This window comes from Rhea americana, unplaced genomic scaffold (genome assembly GCF_003343005.1).
Source record: "Rhea americana isolate MKP2758 unplaced genomic scaffold, rheAme1 scaffold_41, whole genome shotgun sequence".
Classification (NCBI taxonomy): domain Eukaryota; kingdom Metazoa; phylum Chordata; class Aves; order Rheiformes; family Rheidae; genus Rhea; species Rhea americana.
This window is the reverse complement of record NW_028186546.1, coordinates 4,715,364-4,736,669: the sequence shown is the minus strand read 5'-3', so window position 1 is coordinate 4,736,669 and position 21,306 is coordinate 4,715,364. Positions and strand designations below refer to the sequence as shown.

Below are 21,306 nucleotides of genomic sequence, written 5' to 3'. Positions count from 1 at the left end.
GGGTTAGCTGTCAGTCCCTGGGTTAGCAGAGCCTCCCCACTGAAAAAGTAACAGTTTAAGAGCAGAATTTGARCTGCCCAAGGCCTCAGCTATGCCTGAGAGCCACAATCTGTACAATGCTTGGCAGGGAAAAGGAGGAAATTCTTCACTTCTCTTGAGAACGTCATACAAGTCTTTCATTCCACCTGGCACATCACAGGGACTCCTCATTTCCATAATATCTTCCATTCAACATGCTTTATAGGCCTTAACATATTTGGCTATCTAAGGCTGTGTAACTCATTTTTATAGAAGCTAAGGGCAGGAGAGATTAAATGATGTGCCTGAGGTTATTTCAGAAGTGTGCGGCAGAGTAATCAATTCTTTAAATTCCCATTCATATGCTTTTCCTAATACCAGCACCTATCTCGCCCATATGTTCCTACTATTCTTTTGCATTTGCAAAAGACAGTGTATTTGCATGAAAGTGTTATCTTCTCTACAAGTTCTTTCCCCCAAAGCACAAGAGTATGGCCACTATGCGTATCTAACCTCAACCATGGTAATCCACTGTCYGGGAGAAGGACCACAGAGTGCAGTTATCAAGCCTACGCAGCTTTTTTACAAACGAAGAATAGAGATACCAACTGTTTTCTGGTTCTGGCTCTAAGCTAGGAACAGAATACAGGACATACCTCCTCTGATGAGATCATCCCTCCAACATCTAGTCATTCTTCAAAGGCAACTAATGCCATTTCCCATTCACTTGTGTACACATGTGCCTCCAGTAAAGTATACGTTAGGTATGTATGTGTTAACCTTRCAGCTGAACTTCTAACCTCCAGGAACATCTCTAGATCCCATTTGCGTTCTGTTAGGACCCAAATCAGAAGTCACCAGAGCTTCTAGAATTCTCAACAATTCAGCATAGCTGTAACAAGCTGCAGTATGGATGGCCTATCCCTTCACCTCAGAAAAACACGCATCAGCCAGGGGGTTAACTGTGTTTGCCTAACGTTAATCAGCATCTTCTTCATGGGATATATACGCAGGATTCATAGGATATATAAATTCCAACAGAGGTCTGAGGCAGACCCTRGGCTTAATCCAGCATTTACTATCTCACCGAGTTTGCTTGCTACCACACTTACTGCCTTCTCTACAGTATTCATCCCAAGAGGCACCTATGTGGCTGATGAATGGGAGATTGGGAGGCATGATCGYAGGTAGTGAGAGAATCTTTACCTCCATTCTCTCTCCCCCTCCACAGTGTGGCTGCTGTTGGCAATGGATGCAGACCAGATGCTAATGTCACCCTGCTGACCCACATYGTTACCTTGGAAGCTGCCATGACAGCTGCTGTGGCCGCGACGTTCAGCCCCCGCTTCCCGAAGTGCACAAGGGCATCGTAGCTCCGATCTTTCGCCTGGACAAGGCAGTCATCAATCTCCTGTCACAGCAGACAAAAAAAACAAACAAAAAAAGAAGCACAAGAAGGACAAGTTCAGAGCGCTCCCAGCCTCGCTCTTTTGGCAGAGTCAGGTCATCTCTCACGGAGACAGACATCTCCCTCCATTTCCCCACTTTGACCGGAGAGAAGTTCATAGCCAGTGTTTGTAAGAGGAGAAGTTTTCAGGAGAGCAGTAGCTCCCATTGCAGCCTTTCAGAGTTCTTTATTCTGGATGACTGGGTCCTCAAAGTAGGGATACACTTGCGCAGTGCAACACCACGAAGAGGTCCTGGAAGTATTAAAGCCACATCCACCTGGGCAGAATGGCCCAAGATGTATCAAGAGGTATTTGCAATCAATGGGCTCTAAAGACAAATTAGATCTTTTCTCTAATTAAAAAAAATGCAGCATGGTTCTGTGCAGCTGCAGCTCTACTGCCCTATGCCCAGAACCGGTGGTCTCAGAAGTATCTGAGATATCTCTGCATAGTACCGCACTGTCTGGCTTCAACATGCCCATTGTAGGTCCTGTGGTGCTGGTCTCAGATGCTGCTCAACACAGAATGAAATGGTTATGAAAGTCCCTGCCCTCACTCTTTCTCTCCCAAGACACAGGGGCCTGGATGATAATGGATGACAGAGATTTCCAGAGTTCAACTACTGAATGTGCTGGGTTAGTAGTGACCGGAAGCTGCAAGAAGCTGCTGGCTGTTTAGTGATTCCTTTCCTCCCCAAAATGCATGAGCACTGTTTGCGAGGAGCCTAAGCAGAAGTTCCCAGGAAGTCGAGAGACAGGGGACTGATCCCCATTGTCCTTCTGGGACAAGACTGAGACACAACTGTTCATTGACTGTCTGTGGCTAAACAGAACTCTTTCACTTCCACAGTTGCCACTGCAGGAAACAGTTACTTGCTTCGTATTAGTTTGCATGTTGATACTTGGCTAATAGTTGTTCTTGGCCCGTGCGTTCAGAAGAGCCAGATGGATCTGCCTGACAATGTCCCATTCACAGCCACTGTAGTCCCTGAGGCAGGCAAGCGATCCAAGCTGCAACGTTCCCTCTGAAGCTAACAGCGAGACGTTTCTCAAACCAGGACCTCAACCTGCTTCACAAGCCTTACGCGAGGTGCTATACCTCACCCAGCCACGCAAGCGCTTCCTAAGCCCCTTTCACAGACAGGATAGACTAGTCTCATACCTGCACAATACGCACTATGAAGAGCTGGGTACAAAGTTAAAAGCCCTGGATGAGAGACTCTTGCTCTAATCATAACACAGCACTTCTATTTCAACAACTATGTGCAAAGCCACTCAGGAGGTATTTTTACTTTCCTCCCTCCTAACTTTTCAAGTGCACAGAGATGAGCTGATACTTATGAGTGAGCTGAACAGATGCCAGTATTTATAAACATAACTGCCACAGACAAAGAACAAAAACACAAACAAAAAAGAGATGGTAAAATGGCAGAGGAAGAGAATCAGCAACTCCCAGTCCTTCAATGAAAATGAGTGATACAGAGACTGGAGCAAACACACTGCAGATCTGCTTCACCCAGAGAGGGCTTGGGCACCCGTGATTACCTTTTCTTTTGAAGACAGTGTCGGGTGAACAAATTTTCTGTACAAGAGGCTGGAACCTTTTGTATATGGAGAGAGCAGCCAAGCTACAAAAGCTATTTTGAGTTCATAGTAGAATGGAAACCTAGGAGAGAGAAAAAAAAAAAAAAAAAGGAGCTGTTAATGCCCAATCCCAAAAGCACCACTGTTTTGATTAGAGATGCTCAACACAGGAAGAAACTAGCCAGTTCATAGCTTAGGGCAGGTTTTGCTTACCAGAGACTCCAAGAACCAATACACATTCAGTCACCTCTGTACACATCTCATCTAGGCATGTGGGTAAATCTTCCCTTTACTCAGGTATTAGGGCCATTAGTTAATAGGCTGGAAGAGACTCTGCTGTGTGATAAGCAGAGCAGTCTCCAGGCAGAGAGCACAGATGTTGCCTTCATACTCTGCCTCAGTCATCGTGAGGCAGCAAAAACTAACCCAGGAATGAGTATTCCATCAATTTATTTAGGCACCTTTCATCCCTCTAGCTTTCTGCATTTACGATAACACTAACCTGACTGAAATGGAAATGCAAAATCCCTTTGTCGTCCAAGCAACCTGCATTATAAAGCTGCAAATTCACAAGGCGGCTTTCAGGTAGTGCGGCAAAATAAGCAAGGCACTAACTCTAACAGGTTAGGTTAACAACAGGTCAGAGTCTTCCTGAGATTAGATTATTTAGGTCCCTTCTGGAGGACAAAGCCTAAGCAGAACGCTGGTACCCTTTGAAGGCAGGGATGAGGGCGAGCAGCACAGAGACCCTGCGATGGATGCACACCAACCCAACCGGACTGTGCTAACGCAGCACTGCCATCGAGCCTGTGAGGCCATACCTGACCCAACGGGCCTCTGCGGCTCTGCTCGGAGCATTGGTTTGCTAGTTTGGGCTTCCATTTGACCAAAGATCTCTACAGCACAGTACTTCACAGGCTGGACAAGCCCTCTGCCATTCCTCCAGAGCGACCCACACAGTTACTTCCTCCAGACAAAAGCCCCAGAGGATCACAGGGGAGGTAGGTCTGTGTGCAAACTAGATAAAGAGACAATACTGCCCACTATCTCCTTTTGCACCAGATTTGACATGGTGCCAATACCCCCAATTCCCTTTGTTTTGAGGAGTCACTACAGGTACTCAGTGTTGTGCAGGGACAGGCTTCAGGTGAGGGACAGGCACTACAGTTAAAATCCGCTGACCCAAAACCTGAAACCTATTATCTCACCAGTTTCAACTAGCTTGGAAGGAGCCTTACTGAAAGGGCAACCACTGAGCATCTAAATATAAGGAATAGAATCTCATTATTGGCATTTTTGCRCTCTGATCCTGAAAAATGTTACCAAGAAACCTTTGGCTGGTCCCTGTGAGCCCCCCTTCAGCACAGATTTCCACTTCCATCAATCCATCAATTCAGTTTACCCAAGAAAGGACATGGGAAACATCTCAGGAACAACAACAACCCATGCAGCAACCTAGAGACAAAGCTTGTGCTGCAGTGCTCTTTCTGCCTGATTCACAGATTCTGTGTATTTGTTGTAGGATACAATTAGGTAAGCCCAGATCTGTGCCTGTAGCTAAAGCTACTGTTTTTTTCTGTGATGATCTCCAGAAGCATCCAACTCAGTTATCAGCTGTGCCTCTGACAGAGTCCTATTTCCTACAGGTAGGGGACAGAGCCTCTTGTAATGATTTCTCAAGAATCTCTGAGTTGTTCCATCTTCTTCCTTCCTTTTCATATGACAACACTAAGAAAGGAAGTATGGATCTTCCAGACAAAATAATTCTATGCACCTGAAGCTGTTCAGTCTGTGTTCAAAATGCAATGCACCCCTGTACCCCTCTTTTCCTTAAAAACATTTTCATTTTCTTTCCATCTCATTCCAAAGACCGTCTCCGATCTGATACTCACCAGCAAAGAAAGATATCCGTGAACGTCTCTGCTGTCGTAAAGAGTGCAAATATGATCCAGTACATCATCCATTTGACCTGGCAAAAGAAAGTAGTAGTTATGACATTTTTCCAGAGGATCTCAAAACATCTGTTACAGGTACAAATGCAGAGGGTAACCCTCACAGAGAAGAGAGTCATTTTTCCCCTCTACATATTTATAGTTACTAAGGACTTGAATACAATGCCAGTGCTTCTCCCATCTCAGTACAAGAGACACATCAGATTTCCACACAAGCTCTTGGGAAGCAAGAATTTGTCCCTTAGGATTGCTCTCACAAAAAGACATATCATTCTGACTTGCTGATCCTATGTAAGAACCCATACTGGCCAGCTGATGGATACAACTCTGTAACAGGTCATTAAAAATCTCATTTGGCTCATCTTAATATTACCAAAGGCTAGTATCAGGGTGTGTGCCAAACTTCAATTAAGGCAAAATATAATGTTTGGATCTCACCAGTTCTTGCTCCAGCATCTCTCCTGATGACAGCGGTGGAGATAGTACCCGTATTGTCTCTCCTTCTGACAAATACTGCAATTCTTCCCYGAGCACCTGTTACCCAGCTATATATTCACTCCCCTGACTTTTATATTGGGTTACAGCAGTTACACTGCCTGATGCCTGGAAAAAATGTCTTCTCAGGGCAGCTTCTGCCAGACCTTTTACATAACTGACTCATTTAAAGTCTCACTGTCAGCACAGCTCTGTCAGATACTACTGCCAGCAAAACTTTTAAACATAACCCCAAATTTAGTGTGGAAGGGCTTAGATYAGCCTAAAACACCATGTATCCAACTGACTATTATCAAACATAATAAATATAAACTACAGTGATACAAGTTTAGACTAGTACAGGTATACCTACATGAAGGTTTGTACTGTGTCATGTTATTATTATTATTTTTTTAAAATCAGACTTCTAGCTGATGGATCTCCAAAATTGATGTGTCAAACTGAAAACCAATTTCAGGTACAGACAAAGTCTTTGATCTGCTACTCCCAAATTAGGGTCCTGACCCCATAAATTTGATGGAAGTTACTCTTTTGCAATCGAATTTCCAACAGGAAGTGGACTCTTCAATGGAAAATTTTGCAGAAAGGGACTATGAAATCAGCATACAGTATCAGCAGTAGACACTGCTTGGGGATGTTAGCATTAGCATCAGCACTTCCAAGAGGGGATGCACCAATCCGGAGAAGTACAGCTTGTGCAAGCGCTGCAGGGACATTTTTCCTCAAGTATCTGGTGTGTTGGGTAACACAATTCTTAAAATATCCAAAACCATAATCTGAAAGAGAGGAATGATAGACTGGAAAAATCTTAACAGCCACTCTGAGTCACAGTTTGAGTTTGCTCTAAGGACTTAATGGGATAGTCATCTAAGCTGTTACCCAGAGGAGAAAATAGGCTCATTATCCCTGAGATCTTGAGAGGATTGAAGAGACAGGATCTGGAGGCTGAGCCAGGTTCAGCAAAGTTAACAAAGAGCTCAGATTGTGAAGGGCATTGCAAATCCTACAGGACCCCAGCGGGGTCCAAGCAGTATTGATTCTCCCACCTTTCACTTTCCCTAATGGCACATCTGCCTTCAGGGCCAAGGAAAGATTTTTCAGAAGGACAAGACAGCACACCCAGTTACCAGACCCGTCTGTAAATAGGTCACTCCACACGGAGAGATACTTGTGTGTCAGGATTCAGTCACATATGCTTCAAGTTGCTTCTTCTGAGTCTTCTTTTGAACATTTAGCTAAAGCTTCAGGGCTTCTGGAAGAGGCTTTGATTTATGCCACTTTTCAGAAACAAAGGAAAAACACTCAAAGCTCTGGATGGCAAACACCTTTTAAGTCGGCTGCCTGTGGCTTGCACTATCAGAGAAATAGCATGCATTTGTCAAAGAGCACATCAATTCCATAGGAGAACCAGGAGCAGAAACCCAAGTCTCCCAGTTTAAGCCTTCTGCCTAGCAGTCAACCAGTCAAGCCTTCAGGCCAGACTTCCCTTGCCCTGGTTTATGAGCCTTCCCAGAATACAGGTGGCGTCTTTACAATGTGGCGAGGAGCAATCTCAGAAAACGAATCCCGCGGCACAGACACAGACTTCATTACTCACATATTCTTTGATGTCCTTTGATTTCACAGCTTTGTAAGAATAATATGCAGGGTAAAGAGTGCCAAATATCAGCCTGAAAAAGAAACAAAAAAGACAAATGGATTAAATTGATTTCCTGTCACAGAGGAAGATTTTTTCCCCTTCTGTTAAACATGTCTCTTGTATTAGTAAAAAATGTTAAGATTTGATTTAAGCTTTAGTGCACTAAGTACAGTATATGACTGCTTTTGCATCACTGAATTCAAAGAAATTGTTGCTACTGAGACGAATGAAGAGCAGCCGTCCAAACTATCTTTCCCTTTCAGAATGGTTTCCATGGCTCTGATTTACAAGGCCACATTGCATTTAATAAATATTGACCTTAGATGGCTGTCACATAACACACAAAAATAAGACCACCATGCTTTAAAGGAAATTAAAAATCTGATTTTAAAATAATCTACTGTGACACCAAGAATACAGGAGTTTCGCTTTCAGAGACAGGGCAAAATGAGAACCATTATCTGAAATTCCTTCCATCTCTGTTCAAAATGCTGGAAAAGYTGTTAGAAGGCAAAACAGCACCCAGGTTATACTGGCCCTTGGTCTGAATGCCAGCCCTTACCCTACATTAAACCTGCTAAAGGGAAGAGCTGTTCTGTAAAGTCCATTTGGGCTTTCCACTGAGGGAGGAATTTGCCCACCCAGACATAGCAACGGGATTCGCCCTAAAAATCCCAAATCTCCTACTGTTCTTTYAGACAGCTTCCTTTCAGCTTCAGGTCTGCAAAGGATGCTGTCAGGTTCAAGATTTCATACAGAAAAACAAATAAGGATCCAGATGATGAAAACAGCACCACAGAGAAAAAGAAAAAGTTGACAATTTTTTTATAACAGCACCTCCCTGCATCGCTGCCTAGCTGCTTGTTCAGTGCAGTTATTTYGGACATCAGTATGGGCTTGTCAAAACCACTTTGCTGTGCACAGGTTTCAGCCAGTTTCATTCAACGCAGTAGGATGATGCTGCAAAGCCTGAACTTAAAATGTTGCAGARGAAGGTTTATTGACTTGCAAATATCCCTCTTTCCATTGGAGTTTTTGCTTTAAATTCATAAAGCTGTTTCCATTGCTCTTGGGAATGGAAACGATCAATGTTTCAGTCCTTAACCGTGGAGCCACATGGACCAGCAGTTGCCTTTTCTATTCCGCCCACAGTGTTTGTGTGCCATGAGACTCATAATTGCAGTTGAGTCCATTATGTGCATAAGACATTAAAAATTTACATTCTGGGATATGGTGCACTATTGTACTTCTCTTAGCTCAAGAAGGTTCTGCAAAAGAATGGAATGAGCCAGCGCACATCTTGATTTCAAAGCAGTGACCGAAGACGATTTGCCCTCTATTCATCATGCTTATTGTAGCATAGCTTAGCAAAACCTGAAGCACAATGATTTCAGAAAAGCAGCTACTGAGTGAGCAGATTCAGTATTTTACAGAGGCTACACACTGRCTTCAAAAAGCTTTACTGGAAACAGTCAGCGCTGAACCCATTTCACCCACTGGGGCTGGGCTATATGCAAGGATCAGACACAAATGCTCAGAAAGAAGAGTCTGGGAAACCAAACACTTTGTTCTCCCTTGCAATGTCTTAGAAAACAGCAACACTGTTTAAGGCAGGAAAAAAAACCACAGACAGCGGTTTGATCCTGTTCTCTATGAAGCTAATAACAAATATTCCCCTCGAGTTCAATAGCAGCAGGACTTAATCCAAAGAAGATAATGCTCACAAAAGACAGAAAGCTCCACACTATTCAGCAAAACAACCAGGCAAGTGAATAATATTTTTGGYTCTGCTTATAAAAAGTACCACATTTCTGTCCTTCCTCCTCAGCCCAGGCAGACTGCTATCTCATACTTTTATTTCCTGCAAGTAATCACTGGATGATTGATACTCACTTCCTCAGTTTATGCTGGTAACAGAAAGTAGCTGGATCCTGAAGATGCAAACAAGTTTACAGGATCACTAAGACGGAGTTAATGATGGACAGTAAACACTTAAAAAGAATTCCTGCGAGGGAAGGAAATCCTACAATACATTCGCATGTGCAGAGCCAAGGACAGTTACTAAGGTGATGGGCTCTGCCCAGATTGGAGCTGGAGAGTTTCACTGATTTTGCCTTTTAATGTGTTGTCTGCATAAATGGACAATTATTTCTGTTATTTATTATGGTTTAACAGATTGAAAAGTGGTTCAAGGGCTGTTGGGTCCTAGCCTTGACACTGCTGTAACTTAGTGGAGTGGTTTAGAGTCACTTAACCTCTGAGTATACCCTACAAAATGAAGATAAAGCCATTTATGCATTTCTGGAAAGCATGTTCAAAGTTATAGAGACAAACACCTGCACATGGGTACGTCCCAAAGTCTGTTGAGGTTACTGTCTTCACTGGGCTTTGGACCAGGCTTAAGGAGTAGAGTTGATTCAATTTCTAAGTACACAACAACTCTGCATCTCTTCCCTCCATTCCTTTTCCYTGCTGAAGGCAATACCTCTAACTTYTCCTTCATTTAAGTTTCCTGTGTAATTAAGGTTATCTTTGACTCCTGCTGTCCTCCATCCTACACCCAAACCGTTGCCGTATCCCTCCYGGACAAGACACTGAACTGGAAACCACACATGCCATGACTTTTTGCACGACACACACGTTGGCTGCCTGTCTGGTGCCTGTCAGCTGGAAAGCCAAATTGATGAACTACCTATGGAGTTTACACTGCAGCTTTTACTTGGCAGTATAGAAACTTWGTATTTGAGACTCCTCTGACCCATCTAGTTTGGCTGAAACTGCTCCGTGGATTCAAAAGTTTTAAGAAGAGGAAAGACAGACTGCTTAAGCCTCATTTCCTCAGGCTAAATACAGTGTCAAGCCCCTCTCCACACCCATCCCACCCATTTCCAGCTGTCAAATCTCCTTTTGAGTGATCTACATGCCCTGGGAAGCCTTAGCTTTTTTACCATCCATGCAAAAGCAAAAGCAGACATCTTGGTCAACAAACAGGGACTCCCAAAGCTTGAGGTAGTAGTTGCTACATTTAAAGCTTCAGAGATGTGTCTCWACAGTCTGGGCCCTCAGCAGACAGGGAAAGGCAAGGAGCTAGTGATGTCCATTGGTTAGTTAGGACTAGTTCACTCACAGCACTAAACAAATAACCACAACAGCCTAGCAATTCCTACCCTGCTCCACGCTGGAGGTCTGCATCAATTGTAGCTGCCTTGAAAAAAGGGCAAAAGAGCTGCTGTAAAGAAATCAGTGAAGAGTCAGCTAATTGTGCAACAGGAGGCAAAAGTCTAAGCAAAAGGTTAGTCTGACTAAAGAATGGGATAAGGATTAATACTGAAAATCTTATAATCCTATTACACTCCTCAGCAGCATTCCCCAGTCTGGACTGTTACGCGCACTTCTGGTCATTCTTTGTCTAGAGGGCCACAGCGGAAAGCAGAAAGGGGGAAGGAGAAGGGTAATTAAAGTGTGTGGAGAGACACTGGAAGAGATCCRTAAGAGCATCTGTAAATAGTGCAGTTGTTTCTTTCACACCAAAGACAAATAATTGAGGTTAGAACTGGGAGGCACCAAAATATCCAAATAGTACAYAAAAAACAGTGCAGCTACCCCTACTGCAAAATCATAAAGAAGGAAAAAAAAAAATCTCTCTATCACAAAGAGTTAATCTGTGCTACTCATTGCCTCAAGGTATGTCACGGAGCTGACTACATGCATTTAATTATATAATTATATTATTTGGATTTGGGCGTTGTTTTTTGCTTGCATTATTCAAGTTAACCACTAAATGACCTAGGAAAGGTTGAAGCTTCCTGTACTACGGGGTTTCCTGATTATCAGAGGACGATCAAAGCAACTGCACTGTCGGCTTCTCTTTAGTGGTCTCTGTGATACTACAGGGGGCTGCTGCACCATCACCAAACCACTTTCTGTCTCTGTTTACCCATACAGCCACAGCTAGCCCCAGACATTACGTCCTTTCTGTTCCTTCAGTGGAACTGCAGGTACAGTGATCTGACCATCACAGAGCCTGGACAACCAGGATGCAGCAATACCCTTAATAGGATACAGTTCATAGCCTGGGGACAAGCATCAGAGCTGGCACCAGAAATTAGGAGGCTTCATGTGACATCTTGAGTTCTGATGTTTTGGTGACGCTATTTTCCTCCCGAGAGCCCTGGTCCTGCGTCCATTTACACATAAAATTAACTCTCGCATTCAGTACAGCAGCCACTGAAATGAATGGAGAGACTCTCAGTGATTCCCAGGCGCACCGGCCAGGTCTCAAAAGTAACCTCCAGAAATACCCGCACATCCACTCTCGTGAGCATTTTTAACCACGTAGGTATTTTCTGGATGGGAATCAGTGTTATAACCATGTTCATATCCCAAGCCATTGGAGTTTTGCTTACCTAGCTGCCATACCCTCAGAGCCCCAGGATGCTTGGGCTGCACAGCCACTGAGAGCACTGCGGTACTACAACACAAACAGAACAGCCTTTATTTTCCCCATAAATAACTCATGTTTCCGTATCATCGGCACACAGCAGCAAGATGACAAACTTCTGCTCAAATGCATGGATGGATACATTTAGGAATTGCTGAAATATTTTGGTCTTCTCAGCATGTTCACTGGCTAGTATGTACTTCTTATGCACTGAGCAGCAGCTGAGCTGTCACCACGCCAGGATTCTTAGCTGGGACTGCCAAGAAGGGTGCCAATAGGCTTGTGTTCTTTATTATCAGTCCTAATTAATGTTCACACGGTGCCACAGATTAAAAATAAACGGCACTGTCTTTGCACCAAAAGTTCCCAGTTTAAATCCAACAGCTGTGAATGTGAAAATAAGCAGAGCATAAGGTCAGGGAAAGGGTTAATGTGAGTCACTTTACAGGCCAAACGCCTGATACCCAAGAAGTGACTGGGATGAAGGAAACACCAGCTGCAGAGGAGCAGAGGCTCCAGGCTGGTATTCCCTGGGAGATGGTTCAGACAGACTCTTCATGGTCACTTTGCGGCAGAATAGATACTGCAAAGTGGCTCCCAGGCGGCCAGGAATGTGGCCCTTCACCTTTATGGGTGACATTGTGTCCACCACCTTCACCTCAGGAGATGCAGATACCCAACAACACCAGACTGGCACGCTGATATGCACCAGGAATGCCAARGGTGCACTATGTCTCGGTGAAAAACAGTCCCCTGAGGAAAGTGGTGGGCCATGATACCTCCCAAGACAGATCAGGGCCACTTCAAACTACATTTGAAACTAGAATCAAATATATCTGTGTCATTTGGCAAGAACCATGTATCGTCTCCATGGGTACTGCCGAGGCGTAGTCCCCTCATTCACCCAGCAAGTCTCTCTGCGTTGTGAGGCATCGCTTCCCACCGCCTCGGCTGATGACCTGGGGCTGCTGAGATCTTGTCTTCCCAACTGCTTCTGAAGCATCACGCACACCCACAGCACCGAGGAAACAAAGAGCAGGCCCGAGACAACTCAGCATTTTACACAAACACATCCCCCTCCCCATGTGGATTCACTCCCGACTTCTCTCACTATGTTGCACTATGGAGGTCCCCTCGGCCAAGCTATGACAGAAGCAAATCACAAACCTCAACTTGGCTACTGTAACCTAACGGCTGGTGAAACCTAATCACTCCTTTCGGTGAAACTGCAGAGTAAAGGGACACCCAACTGTCCTCACAGCAGGAATAGCTGGAGCAAGGCCTGTCCTTGATGGTTCTAATTTAAGCAGTCTCGGTCCTCTCAAAGCAGAACATTCTTCTCTCCGGTTGACGCCACCTTTTTTTTTTTCCATGGCCAGGGCACTCCTCACAGACAGGCTGGAGGAGAGCCAGGCAGGAACAGGTGAAGAGACGTGAGTGAGGGAGACTGGTGGAGGAAGTGGCCTTGGCTAGCCCGGAGTGCTTGCAAGGTCCCTGACAAGCAGGGGGGAGCAGCTCCTCCAACTGTAGTGAGCACAAGGAARCTAGTCTGCTTTTTTGGCTGCGAGCAATGCAGTGACATCCTTTTTCAGTGCCTAACTCCCCCTGGATTAAATCCCAGCTTCCTTTGAAATATGCAAGCCAAGCTACCCAAGAAAATTACTAACTGGAAGGCAGTTGCTCCCCCAGTGCTTGACGGCAGTCATTTTACGCCCTCCCAGTCTCCACCGAGTCTTCTACATTTTGACCATTGATTGAGCATCTGCTGCCTTTTAACTTGACACAGACATTCACGGGCCACAGCAGGCCCACTGACTCATTCCAGAGGACCCAGAGAATGTGAGCCCAACTCCAGGAGCTAAGAGCCTCTCCTGCAGTAAGAAAAAACAGTTAGAGACACCTTGCCTGCAGAGAAGATGAGACTGTTGAATCAGGGATGCTCCAATCATGACCAATTTTWTCATGCAACTGTGACATTTGCCCACTTTGAGATCCCACACCATGACTTATGTCAAGAAAGAAAATGTGATTTTCCCKTTCCCCACTTCCCACTTCTTATTACAGACAGAAATACTGAAAGAGTAATAAAGAGAGCATTTCAAAATATTGGGATTGTAAGAGAATGCACCTGAAGACTGTTTCTACTAAAACTACCAGCACTGAAGTGGCTCACAGTGTTGGTATTTATACTGCCACCCTTGAGTTTCATACTAAAGCCCTACTGAGATTAAGCAGGTAATTCACTCACTCTTTCCAGAGCTACTGTTTCAGGCTATCTTCAAACTCAGGCAGAATTGCACCAGTTTACATACAAGTTAACACTTCACATTTTTCTTTACAGTCTTTCGGAACAGAAAAGACAAGTGCAGCTGCTATAAAAAAAACCCTTCAAGACTCTGCAGCTATTTTAGGAAGCGAATTGATTGCAGGTAGATGGCTTAGTGAACTGGTCTGTTCTGCTTTGCATTGCTTTCAGTAGAGCTGCTTGGCCCAGTGAAGATGGGCTGCTGGTGAGCAAGGGGAACTGGTTTGCTGCCAAGGCGATGCTTTGCAGGAAGGGTCTGCGTGGGGAGCGCGTAGCGCTGCCGTGGGGCTGCTGACCCGTTGTGCGAGGTGGGGAGCTGCAGGCTGATAGGAACRCTGTGCCTGGCACGCGTCGGGAGGCTCTGAGCAGCTGCCAGCGAGAGATAACGTTTCACGGGCCTCATCGGAGGCATYTGTCCCATCGCTGCTCCTCCCTGCACTCTCCTCTCTGTGCTTCCAGCTCAGCAGGCCCAGAAAAAAAAAGCAGTCCAAGTCCCAAAGTTGGTAAAACCCACCACTTCATCCAGACTCTTTCAGGGGAGAAGAAATAATTCAAAGCGTGATACTGAGGGGAATAAAATCAGGGTCTTTTTAAGAAGGAAACATCCTTTCCTATGTGACTGGTGCAGATCAGAGACACCAAGCTTCACGACCCTGAAAAGGCAGCGCTCAGCATCTGCTGCACCCACCCGTTCTCCCCATCCAATGTCGACTCTATAGTTCCTGCCCTGAGAGCTCTGTCTTTTTCCAAGCCAAATAAATGGCATTTTGAAAACCCAAACAGCATGTTTTAGATGGGAAGGGCTGTTTTCCTAACTGTGGAGAGTGGGATGTTAAGGTGGAAAAAGGTTTTTTTCAAGGCAGTGACATTATATTCTATAGATGACAGATGGTTTAAAATCTGTATTGTGAGTTAGCCTACTGTTTTGTGATACAAAAGGGAAAGAAAAAAATATACCACCTAACCTAATTTTTAGGCTAAAAAGCATATAGCCAATGTAGATTACATATCAAGAAAGCAGCTCTGCATTACTAGCATCTAAAAAAAAAATCATGCTATAAGTATTATTTTGGCATTATTTTAACTGATGCTGTATGAATCAAAAATAACTCCATAAATTCTTGGAGGAGAACCAGAAGCCCTAGCTAGACCCTTACACTAGTTTGATGTAGGAAYAGGTCAGCACAGTGCAAAACAACCCAAGAAGAAAATACTATTATTCACAAAAATGTCCAGACAGTAGTAAGTGGCAAATGAACAATAAACAGCAAAATTCCTTCAACAGTAACTGACTTAACTTCTCACATYCCTGGTGACACTACAACATTAATTTGAAAAACTAAAGGGACAAATATTTATTTGGAGGGACCAGCCGCATGGAAAGCACATGGGACCTGTCTCAGCTGCAAGTATGATGTTCCAGAGCTGGGTATCTCAGTTCTAGTTAACTGAAAACAACACTTTGGTAACATATTTCAAAGAAGGATTTCAAAGTCTTATACATATATATATATATATATATATGTATATAAAATCATCAGTCTCAGTGGTCAAGCAGATTTCATTTTCATTAATTTCTCATTATTTCCATTTCAGTCACTTTCTTTTTTCCTTTGATGAGTGAATTGGGACTCTCCTGAGATTATACAGGAGACACAAAAAGTACCCGTAACTCCTATTTTAAAGCAGGACTGCAGGAAAACTAAGGCAAGATGATTGTACATGTAATTTCATAGTACTCAGACCATCCTAATCCTCTAGTGTGCACTGGTATCAGACTGCCACATGCTATATATAACATCTGTGACATTGCAGGGAGTTCACTGGCCATGCAAACCAATTTCACTTTACAGCCCACAGCAATAAACTGGTATTTTTCTGGGGTGCTAAAACAACCTTTTAGGGAGGTGCCGAGATCTGTTTTTACTAGAACCTGCAAAACTGAAAGAAAGAAAGACAAATGAGACTCTGCCACATAGCTTGAAAAAGACAGAGCTCTAGCTTTTTTCTCATATGAATTTTATAAGAATTTCTATGAATTTAATAGAGTTCCTTCCTCAAGGGTCTTTTCTCATTTCATTCATCCTTTTTAATCCCTCCATTTTAGACAGATAATAACAGCATCTTAACGAAAGGCATGGTACAGGAGAGATAAACACRGAGGGGCAGATCCCCAGCTGGAGCTAAACTGATACAGAGCAGCCTCTAGTCTAACTTGCACATAAAGAAAAGGAAATTAGAAGGAAACAAGACTGTTCTGGAGCCATGGATCACTAATGCACAGTCAGTCAGAGCTCCTGGCTACACCTCTGAGTTCAGTAAAATTATTCAGCTCTAATTTCAACAAATTAAGAGAAAAATGACCTTTTAATGGATAATCCTCAAGGTTAGTTATGTGATAAAAAGCTGGTTTCAGCGCACGCAGAGGAGCACAAAGGCACGACGGCAGCTGGGGGAACCCAGATACTACCCTGTCCCAGCTCCTGCCAGGGCTGCCGCAGGAGAGCCGCCAGCCCCACGGGCCGGGGATGCCACCCTTCACCACGAGTCAGTGGGAGGGAGTCCGAAGGGGTTACCGCCTCCGGGAAAATGGGATCACGACGGGACGCAGSGGAAAGAGCATTTGGGGGTTGCACAAGACTTATTATGAGATGCTTAGGGGAGGAACCAAAGGCAGAGAGACATTAAGATGATTTGGAGGGGAACAAGCATGGGAAAACAGAGGGATAAGGAGTCAAAAGGGGCCAGTCGCCTGTAAASAAGCTGCTTGCCTGGCCACGGCCCGCTGGTAGTACAGTTTGTCCCGTGCTCTCATTAAGCTCCATTTCTAACTACTTYCCTGGGTGAGGATTCACTTTTTTGTGTGCACCTGCGTCTACGAGCCAGCAACTGGAGTCGGACCGTGGGTCACACGGGCCTGAGTCTGTGGTGTCAGCAGCTGGTGCAGGTGACGGTACGTGTATCGCTGCGTGATTACTAGYGAACATCCAGCTGGCCTAGCCGGTGCACCTAAGGACCAGCACAGATTCCCTATGGTGATGCACCTCTTTAGCCCATTTTCTCCCATATCAACAAAGAACAGCTTAGATTTAAAAAAACAAGGCCTCAGTCAACACCAAACCAAACCACTGTAAACCAAATAATTGTAAACATACTTCTTCCCTACACACTCTCCCTTCAGGGAAGAGGAGAAAGAGCAAAACTCATGTGACAGATATAATTTAAAGATATAATTTATAATTTTGGAAAGTGATCAAGTGAAAGCATGGGGAGAGCAATATAAGAAACAGAAATGTTTCCTTTAGGATAGAACCACGGAATAATTTAGGTTGGAAGAGATTTCTGCAGATCGTTAACCCAAAATAGGACCATCTTTGAGGTTACATCAGATTTCTCAGAGCCTTGTCGGACTGAGTAGTCTCCAAGAACGAAGATTTCGCCATCTCTGGGCCCCTGTTCCAGTCTTTGATTACCCTCACTTTGAAGATTTTTTTTCCTTTATTTCTAAATGTGTCATTTGCTGTAACTTTTGTCTGTTACCTTTCATCTTTTCACTGTGCCCCTCCAAGAAGAGCCTGGCTCTACCTTCTCTGCAACAAGCCATCACATCATTGAAGACAGGAATAAGTTTCCCCTTTGTCTTCTCTCCTTCAGACTGAGCACACACTGCCCCCTCATTTCTCCTGATATGCCGTGGGCTCCAGCCCCCCATTCGCCTCGAGTTCCTCTGCTGCACTCACTCCAGTTTGCCAATGGACGCGCTACTCCAGACACTGTCCCACCACTGCCAAACAGAGGGGAACAATCGCTTCCCTCAACCTGCTGGCGAACTCCCTTACTAAACCAATCCGGTATGTGGAYTTGGAGAACACCTCTGCACTCTTCCCTTCTTCAGTGGAGCCGAACAGACAGGAACCTACTCCTTGAATCAAGAGCACCTTCAGCTGAATACATTTAGGAGATTTTTCCTTGCTGAGTTTGGAGAACTTTCTCGCTCAGCCCCACCACACCTCTGCACTCTGCGAGCAGAGCTCTCCCTGCGCAGCTAAGCAGGGGTCATGCTACGACAGTAACGGATGCCCCATGGCAGGGAGGCTTGGAAAATGTTTCTTTTATTCTGTTCCAAACGACCTGTCGTAGGAGCACAAACTTCACTGAGTTTCCTGTAAAACAAAGAACTTACCCGCAAAGGAAAGCACCTGAAGAACGGTACCATGTTGTCTTACCTCTGCTGTTAACCTAGGTTGCAGTTAGCTTCAAACTTAAAAAGAGCAGATGGGGAAGATGAAATGAATATTCACAGACACCTCTTACTTTGATTCTCCTGCTTAGCTGTTTTTATAATCTAGAAGAGTAGCTAGATTTCCCCTTACCTCTACAGCCACATAGTTACAGTCTAAGTCTTTGTGTCATTTCACTGTGCAGTACCACTGAGAGATATAACGTTTTTATGGTAATRCTGGTGCACTCTTATATATAACCACTAGCAATGAGAAGGTCATTATCAGCTTATTTACTTCTATGACAAACACTGTTGCCCGTGGCATGTATCTGGAGATATGATGACACATCTTTTATTTTGCTAGAGCTGCATATCTCATGGAGAAAGTAAATTATTCACACACATGGCTAATAGCCACAATATGATAATTTTTAAAAGCATCAGAGGCAACAACCTCCAGTGAAGCCTTGTTCGAGCAGAAAGTTGATCTTAAAGGCTTCCCTAAATGACAATCTTCATCCTAATATATAAATCCAGCCTTTAAATGTTGAAGAATCACTGTATTTTCCAGGTTAAATGAAAAGTTAAATGAAATTGATTCTAAGAATATTTATATTCAGCATTTTCAAAGGTTCATCTATGTTAGCAGCAGGACAAACATATACCCCAGTTATTCAATGAGATTTAATTTCTCTGACCTACTAATTCTAAGAAGCTTTTCAGGACTACAGAGGTGCACCCTAGGGACAGAAATATCAGTGTCTCTCTAAGTGTCTTACCACCCTCAATTAGCTCTCTGCAAGACTTTGGGAAATATGTAAGTACTTTTCTTCCTATTTTACACATTAGTTTCTCAAAGGCCCAGCCGGGTTTTCCCCTGGTTGGACATTCATCAGGTTACAGTGACAGTATCTAAACGTTGCATCTGTTGTGCCTGTGACTTGCTAGGGCTGAGTATAGTCACTGCTTCTGGTCTGGAGCACACCAGCATACGGCCCAGAACCGCACCGAAGGTTGAAGATTTCTGATTTAAGGTTCACTTTATGGGAGCGTGTGACAGATTTAACACAGGCAGTTTGCACAAGATTCTAAAACATCTCTGCACCTTGCTCAGTAGTACAACAATCGTATACTTGAAGACAGAAATACTGGAATTTAGACACATTTCTTCAGCTCTCTGGGATGTTTCTTAAAATTCAAGGCTTCTCTTCTGAACCTTGGAATCTTTTCATTTCTATTTAACTTCCCTACTTCACRACCAATCCTACAAATGACTGTTCTGCTGCCTCTACAAAATGACTGTTTTTCTTTCCCAAATCATTCAGTCTTAGTGAGCATCTCCAAGTCTCATATTTCTTTACCAATATTCGATTCCCTTGTTTCATTTCTGGTGTCATCCTGCTCTACCTCAGTCTCTCCCTGACTCTCAACAGGTTAAACAGTTCTATTACACCAMGGACACTAGATTTCAGTCTCTGCAGTGCAGTAAGTTAACATTGGGTCTTCCCATAAAGATAAGCCAAAGGAAAGGGTTTCTTTTAGCTTCCTCCAATTTTCATAGCATTGCTACTATTAACTTGCACCAGAGTTTTTAAGTTTAACAACCATTTGTTACAGAGATTGCAGGAAAGACTTAACACAGCAATGATAGGTACCTATGGAGGCATCTCATGATACATCACTTCATACTAAGAACTTCACTTTATCACCTGGAGTTCAAACATTTTAGATAAAGATTCCCAGTCAGAGTATGCTGACATAAAGAACAGTTTTCAGAGATGATAAGTATCTGTAGTGTCCATTGATTTTGCTGGAAATATTGATGCTCTTCAGCTCTGGAAATCAGCAGCTTAGTCACTGTCCAGGTAGAGTCCATGCAAGAGCTAGAAATATAGGGCTTGACTTCCAAGCTATGTTCTGTGCTGACCTTTGTCTCCTCCATCATTACATTTAGATGATCTCACTCTGTGAGGCCAGCTTAGTACCTCAGTACTGTTAATTCTCACATTTGTCATTTAATCTCATCAAGTGATTTCTTTAAAGCCTAAACTCCTAGAGTGACATGATTATAGGAAAATCTCACTTTAAAATAAAGTCTCAAAACTTAATGGTTTCTGAAAAAAGAGCCTGCAAAAAATCTTGCAGGCTCGGAGTGCATATCAAAGGGCCTGAAGTACAGATATATGTGCATATACATTTATAAAAGTCAGAATTTTAAATCTAGTCGCATGATTTGGAGGGGAGTGAAGAGTTTTGACTCCTTTTCTTTTAATGCTTTTGGATAGCAATATTRCTACCTACATATCAGTATTTGTTTTGGGAAGAAAAAAGATGTCATTTTCCCATTTGCATTCAATTTTGACCTATCCCAGACTTTTTATCTCTTTCTAAATTTCAAGCTTTAGCTGAAAGCTTTAAGGAGTAAAAGGGACTAGCCATGCCATTCTGCTATGTTCTGGATAACCTCAACCAATGGCGAGTTTAGACCACGGCCTGTGACAGCTCCGTTCTTGCACTGTGAGGAATACCTCTCTGTTTGGGGCTGGGATAAAAAGCCAGTGCATAGCACAGTTTAGAAATGTAAAGGTTTTTCCTCTGCTTTTTCTTTTGGCTTAGTGACTTCTCTCTCTTTTTTTTTTTTTTTATCCCTTCTCACCTTCTCTCACATACGTATACATCGCAGTTTGCAGCTACTCAAAACATAACGTGATATATAAACTTAGGCTTAGGAGCCAGATGGAGATTTCACAGAGATCACTTTAGAGGAAAGCACGGAGAAAGGGAGCCAACGCTTCCAAGTCCATCACAGAGATTTCGCAGCAAGCAGCTGCTTGAGAAGGCAGTCTGTACTTTTTGCGGGAACACCCACACTGCCTGCTATTTTTCGCGTGTTTTTTCCACCACTTCTTACTGAYTGCAATACTGCTTGTTAAAATGCCACAGTCCAGTGAGTGTTTATTCTCCTTCCCAAACAAGGAGATTCACACAGAAGGAGTGTTGCAAGTATCTCTCTCCTGAAACAAAGCATCGCTATTCTGAAGTGAAATGGTGAATTGTTTCAAATTCAGCTGTAAAAAAAAAAGATGCCTTGAAAACTAGATTTTAACAGACTTCTTCAGCTATTCCTGGATTGACTGTCAGGAATGAGGTTTCTTTGTTTCAAGAATGTACCTAAAACACAATAGTTTTGAATAGGGATCTGA

General features: G+C 43.6%; 1 protein-coding gene across 1 annotated transcript in view; it reads right to left on the bottom strand.

The window, feature by feature from the left end:
* Positions 1–11,508, bottom strand: part of REEP1 (receptor accessory protein 1) — a 44,722-nt gene extending 33,214 nt beyond the window's left edge. Inside the window, exons 1-6 of the mRNA XM_085314607.1 lie at positions 11,437–11,508; positions 10,303–10,340; positions 7,094–7,166; positions 4,942–5,018; positions 3,011–3,131; positions 1,316–1,429 (exon numbers count right to left, since the gene is read on the bottom strand). Of these exons, the coding sequence (XP_085170733.1) occupies positions 1,316–1,429; positions 3,011–3,131; positions 4,942–5,018; positions 7,094–7,166; positions 10,303–10,340; positions 11,437–11,508 (495 nt within the window). The remainder of the gene's footprint in view (positions 1–1,315; positions 1,430–3,010; positions 3,132–4,941; positions 5,019–7,093; positions 7,167–10,302; positions 10,341–11,436) is intronic.
* Between the last annotated feature and the right edge of the window lie 9,798 nt (positions 11,509–21,306).